Source organism: Empidonax traillii, unplaced genomic scaffold (genome assembly GCF_003031625.1).
Source record: "Empidonax traillii isolate 1590-97213 ecotype Southwest subspecies unplaced genomic scaffold, ASM303162v1 scaffold474:size1423191, whole genome shotgun sequence".
Classification (NCBI taxonomy): domain Eukaryota; kingdom Metazoa; phylum Chordata; class Aves; order Passeriformes; family Tyrannidae; genus Empidonax; species Empidonax traillii.
In genome coordinates, this window is record NW_020955667.1 from 935,457 (window position 1) to 941,556 (window position 6,100).

At 47.0% G+C, this 6,100-nt stretch overlaps 1 protein-coding gene across 3 annotated transcripts in view; it reads right to left on the reverse strand.

The window, feature by feature from the left end:
* The window catches only part of PBX1 (PBX homeobox 1), a 125,979-nt gene extending 119,885 nt beyond the window's left edge, over window positions 1–6,094 (reverse strand). For all 3 annotated transcript variants that reach the window (XM_027895846.1, XM_027895847.1, XM_027895845.1), the window contains exons 1-2: window positions 5,680–6,094; window positions 3,114–3,187 (exon numbers count right to left, since the gene is read on the reverse strand). In XM_027895846.1, coding sequence (XP_027751647.1) covers window positions 3,114–3,187; window positions 5,680–5,870 — 265 coding nt within the window. In that variant the 5' untranslated portion in view covers window positions 5,871–6,094. The remainder of the gene's footprint in view (window positions 1–3,113; window positions 3,188–5,679) is intronic.
* Between the last annotated feature and the right edge of the window lie 6 nt (window positions 6,095–6,100).

Genomic DNA, 6,100 nt, shown 5'->3' on the forward strand with positions numbered 1-6,100 from the left:
CATAAAGACAGAGCCCCTACTCCTGCCTTCAAACTTTTTATAAATCAGCAATGCAATTTCCGATTTCAATCCCTATTGACGGAGGAATCAATTGTATTTAGGACAACAATGCCTCCCATTTCCATAATTATTATTCCAAAAAGCCAGCCAGCCATTTGAAGGCAGTCCTGCCCCTTCCCTCGCAACAAAGCGACCAACAGCAAGTGAAAACGCACCAAATGAATGCCGACAACTTCGATGTATATTTAAGCGGCAATTTTTTTGCCCCCATGTAACTCCTGCTTGGACCAAACCTCTCAACTTTCAATACTTTTAAACAGATATCACCACAAAAGCAGCAATCTGCAGGCTGCAGACAAAAGACAACCCACTGAGCTTTTTTATTTTTTCCCTAATCATTATTATTTTTTTTTTAAGTGTTTATAAATGCTTTAAAATACCTGAGGAGCCCAAATGCAAAAGGGAACTCTTCGGCCAATACAGGCGACCTCTCTTTCCCAGAACTTTATGGACACTTTGGGTTTCTCAAGACAAGGTTAACACTATGAAATATTAGCCATAATGTTGCGAGAGATGGTGGTAAAGTCTCCGTAAGGCTCTGGAGTCACTTAAATCAGGCAGCGGGGTAACTGAACGCACATTTCTGCACATCATAACGCCGGGGGGAAGATGTACACACGCACATTCAAACACCCACCAGTGACCACAAACAATCACCAGGATTTCAAACGCGGCACATGCAAAAATCTGGGAGGCTAAATGGAAAGTGGGAAGCGAGAAGTTGGCTCAACTTTCACGCCGCTGCCCACAAGGAAGGGGTAAGCAAACAGAGCCCGGCGGCACCCTTGGCCCCAGAAAAAACATAGGCGAACTTCCTCCAAGCATTGGGCCCACAAAGCAATAATTAAAAAAAAAAAATAATAAAAATAAATCAAAACCATCTGGCCGTTTGCTTCCTCACCAAGTGTGACTTTTGGGGATGCAGATGGGGGGAGAGGGGAGGAGGTCTTTGAATTTGCAAAGTGAAGGAATTCACTGTAAACATATCTGAGGGTAGATAAACAACACTTCAAAAGCAATCTCGAGTCAGCCTCTTCGGAGACCTCCACAGCACAGCCCCGTACACGAATAACTGAGGCACAACAGCAACAAATAGCATTTAAAAAAAAAAAAAGTAAGACTGTCCCAGTTCACACCTGAATTTCCTGATTTCCAACATCTCTTTCCATTTTCCTTAGCAGACACAAATTACCCCATCTAGTCACTGTGGGTATGTACAGCTCCTCATCCCTCCCCACTCGCCGGGACCTCACCTCATCCCCGAAGTCAGATGTATTTCCCCAGCAAGTTTAGTCCCAACAGATTCCCCATTCCCCTAACTCTGAGACTGCAGTGATAGCAATGCCAAACCGGGATTAAACAGCTCCCGAACAAAAAGTGTCCCTGCACAGACAACGTACACAGCATCAAATACACACGGAGAAAAGACAGACAAACACGTCCTTTGACTCACACAAAATAAAAGGAGAAAGAGGGAAGAGAGAAAGGAACTTGGTGGCTCCTTTTTTTGTGGAGGCACATAGGGGAACACTATAAAACCCATAAAATCTATTTCTAGACAGACTGCCCCATGTTACAGCACATGAACCGTTCAGAGGTTCCCATACCAAACCCACTGCTTGATATTACAGGAACTCTGTAAGGAAGGACTCCTCGGGAAGGTCAGAGCCGGCCCTGCAGCTGTGAGGACTTCGGAGAGCCGATACCATCGGTAGGTGCTTTGTCTGGGCTACACACTGCACAAACAACACTTAACAAAGGGTCCCCTTAGTCATTTTATATATATTGCAAGAGTCAAGTAATTGTATTTTCAATCAGTTGCTCATGCTAGGAGGTATTATATATATATTTAAGAAAGGAAGAAAAAAAAAAAAAGACCCAGTTCAGGTTTCAGAAAGCTGTTCCCCTTTTATGTGTAACTATCAATGTATATCAACTGGGTGTGCAATCATATTTATTGTCACTTTCATTCATGTCATGCCCTTGCTTATATGGCTTAGATATGAATTATTGACTGTTTCAGTCCTTGTTGTAAAGGGGGGGGACGGGGGGGGGAGAAGTCAAGTACTTTGCAGCGTGCTAAAACAAGGCAGATAGATCGGCAGGGAAAGGCCCACGGATCAACTCTGGTCAGCTCAGAAAACCAAGAGCAGAGATGAACAATTCCCCCCCCCTCCAAAATTTCCATCATTCCCCCCACTTTTTTTTTTCTATTCAAGAAAAAAAGAGAGATTTCACCAAATACATAAATAAGTGGTGCATGTTGCTAAATGTCCTTCCCTGAGCATCTGTTGTTTAAGATCACCCTTGATTGATGACTGCTATTTTTTAATTGTTGCTTTTAAAATTTAAATGCCCCCCTGGGATGTGTTATAAGTGTGTTAGTACATGGTAGGAGGTCTGGAAAGTGGGAAACAGCAGAACCAACGCTCTCATGCCATTAGCTTCTAAAGAAGCCTGAGAACACCCCATGCCATAAAACAACAGTACCCTAAAGTAACTAACAATCTAATATATTGCTTTCACTAAAGGCAACTGACAACTTGCTCTTACATGAGCTAGCCTGGATGATTGGCAGACAAGAGCATTTTAACCCTTTCTTTAAAAAAAAAAAAAACAAACACACCTTTATGTTTACACGAATACTAACGGCAACAGAACTGCACAATTTCATTTTGTTAGGGTTATTTCCCCCACATACACTCGGCATCCAGATTTTATTTTGTTTTTTTTAAACAGTGCCATGTCCTAATGAAGAAACCAGAGCAAGACAGAAATTGCAATGGGGTTGATTTTTTTCTTCTCCAGAGAAAAAGCAATAAATAAAGAAACGCTATACAATAGAAATTAAACCACGGTATTTTCCCTTACAGACACAAACCGCATCATGCAAGTCCACTGCCTGAAGCATTAAAGACTGACGAGTTATTTCTCCCCACTTAAAAACTCCTGCATATGGGAGGGGTTGGGGGGGGGGCAACAAACTTGGTAAAATAAAACCCTCAAAGAGCAAAAAGAAAAATAATACAGAACCAACAGCATTGATTTCCTACCTGTTTTTTCTTTGATTTCACACAAGACATTAAAAAGCGCTGGCTTCATCCTGTGGCAGTTTAAAGCATGTTTCCTGGAGAGAAAAGAAAAGAGAGGAGAGTGAGGTTAGGATGTCACCATCAGGAACAACTTTCCAAATTCAAGCCGGCTGGCGTGTGTGTGCCAGAGGCAGGGGGGCACAGGTTTGAGCCCCCTCAGTCCCAGTGCTGCAAACAGCCACCTACCCAACACAAGGGAGATGAATTACACTAATTTAGGAATGGCTTGAAAACTGCCTTTGCCACCGAGCAGCTCCCATAGCCAGCGGGAGCCAGGCGATCTCCACACCAAAGCCAGAAGCTTTTGGGAGCCAAGCTGGGATCAACTGTCTTATTCAATACGGAGAGCACTGCGCTCTCTCCGTCCCTCCACCTCAGATATTACACCCGGCCTGTGCTTTATTAGGCTCGTTGTGTGAGGCAGAGGGAAAATAAACCCCCCTTGCCCCAGCACTGGAAACATCCTCTGCTTAGAGCTGTCAGTTCGGGGGATTTCAGCGCCCAACTTGGAGCACAGAAGCGCACACGTATGGAACAAGAAACCCATTCCTCTACCTCCATGCCACTTAACATCCAGCTTATTTGCAGGTGTTAAAATTTAATTCTTTACAATTGGGACAGTAAACACATTAAAAATCACAGCCGGCTGCTTCTGGGAAGGGGAGGGAATGCTATTCAATGCCGCTCTTTCCCACTGCTGTTATTTCAGAGCTGACCGTTCTCCTGTGGGTTTTGAGGAGAGACTTTTGGAGGGGGCGGGGGTAGTTTTAATTGGGTGGGTTTAAAACCCACCAAGCACCCACTGAGGCAAAGAAAAATATCACTTAATTTTTTTCTCTCAAGCCACACGATCCTTTATACAAGGGTTCAGTTGTATAAAGAGCTGTTGCTATCAGGCACCGGTTACGGGATTTCTGTTTACCAACTGAAATTACACGCGAAAGACGATGTGAACATCTGGCAAACATTCACACTACTTACCCCACCACCGACAACATGTTAAAAAGATTTATATATCTGATGAAGCCTCTCAAAGGTATATACCCTTGCAGAACCACAGTGTTCCCTTATCAGCAGACCCAGATGGGCACAGACATTTGGGCATACGCAAATCACGTACATATGCTGTAGGGGCCCTCTTACAAATAATACTGGCACTTTGCATCTTCCCAAAACTTAATTAAAAAAAAAAAAAAGGCAGCAAAATAATCCTGCAATAGTAAGATGGAAGGAGGAAATGCAAAGCCAAAGGTTATTGATAAATACGGCATGTTTGTATATAAAAGTATGTTTTTAAAAAAAGTACTGAGGAAGCAGCTGAAATAGACCAGCAAGGCAACCCCATAAAGCCTTCTCCTAGCTCTGTTCTGCTTCGGTTTTATTGATTTGATTAACTACACTGAATTATCCAGGCAGGAACACGCATAATTCCTGCAACTTTCCAAAGGAAGATCCCCTCACTGCCCTGGGTCTGGCCGAGGAGAAAGTGAACGATTTCCTCCTCCTCCTCCTCACAGCTACTCTGCCCCTGCAAGAACATAAGAAAATAAGATCAGCCCTGCAACAAGCCTTTTCGGTAAGCGGGAGCTTTACAAAAGCTGTAGAGGTGGGGAAGATGGAAGTTGAGGTTTGGGGGGTACTTTTACCCTTCTGGAAGTTCTTCCTAAGCAAGTTTTGGGGCTGCGAGGAACGTTTTTCCAGGAACAATGTATTCTAGCGATCTGCTCCAGCTCGGGGCATGAATACCGGGGGAAGGGCACCACACCGAGCAGCTCTGCAGCCCAGAAGAGATTTCAAGCATACCCGAGGCGATTCGGGGCAACTTTTTTGTTTTAATTCCTTCATTTGGGAATTTTCCCCCCCTCCTTAACTTTTGGTAGAGCTTTAGAAGGTGCGTATTATGTTTGCGCTCCCCGAAGCTCAGGGCAATTCAGACACCGGCTTTTACAGCCTTATTTTTCCTTTTTTAAATACATCTGCAATTAAGAAGAAAAAAAAAAAAAATAAAAAAGGCGAAGCGTCTAGGAGCATCTTCCAAGCGCAGAAACACGGCCTTAAAAATAACACCACTACAGGGCCCTAGGAAAGAACACCATTAGCGGCCCTGAAAGCGGGGCAGCACTTCGTGGCTCTTTCGGAGGAGCCCGGAGCGGAGCCTCTCGCACGCCCAGCCTGCCCCAACCACCATCGCCCTCCGCAATTATCCCCTAGCCCAAGTAGGCTGGGAAAAGCCAGGCCCACTTTGGGATGGAGGAAGAAGAGGGGGGCTGCAAGGCGCTGCGACCTCTCGATACCCCAACGAAGTTGGGGGTGGTGGTGGTAGGGGAAATGGGAAATAAAAAGGAGGGATATTAACCATTCCTCTCGCCTCCCTCCCCCCATTTCTCAGCGGCAGGAGCAGCAGGACCCCGGTCCCCCGGTGCGCCCCGCGGCCGGGCGCGCTCCCCCCGCCGCACAACAAAGGCCGGGCCGGGGCGCGGGGGAAACTTCCCGGCACCTGCCCCCCCGCGCTCCCCACCGCTCTCACCTGGCCTGCGCCTCGTCCAAACTCTGGTCCGTGATGGTCATGATCTGCTGTAAGATGTCTCCGATGTCCTGCTTCCTGCCTGCCTCCCCCTCCGCCCCGCCTGGTCCATCCTGCATGTGCTGGGACAGGCCCGGGTGCCCCGGCATCCCCACCCCGCTGTGCGTGTGCATCAGCCGCGGCTGGTCATCCATCGCCGGCCGCCGGCCCCGCTCCGCCGCCGCCTCCTGCCCTGGCTGCCGGGAGCGGCGCGGCTGGGCTGGCCGCCTGGCTCCTCGCTTTCTTTTCTTGCTCGCTTTCTTCTTCTTCTTTCCTCCCCCCCCTTCCTCCTCCTCCTCCTCCTCCTCCCCAGCCTCTTCCTCTTCGCTTTTTATTTATCCTTCACGCTGGCGCTCGGCTCCGCGGCGGGGAGGAAGAGGAGGAG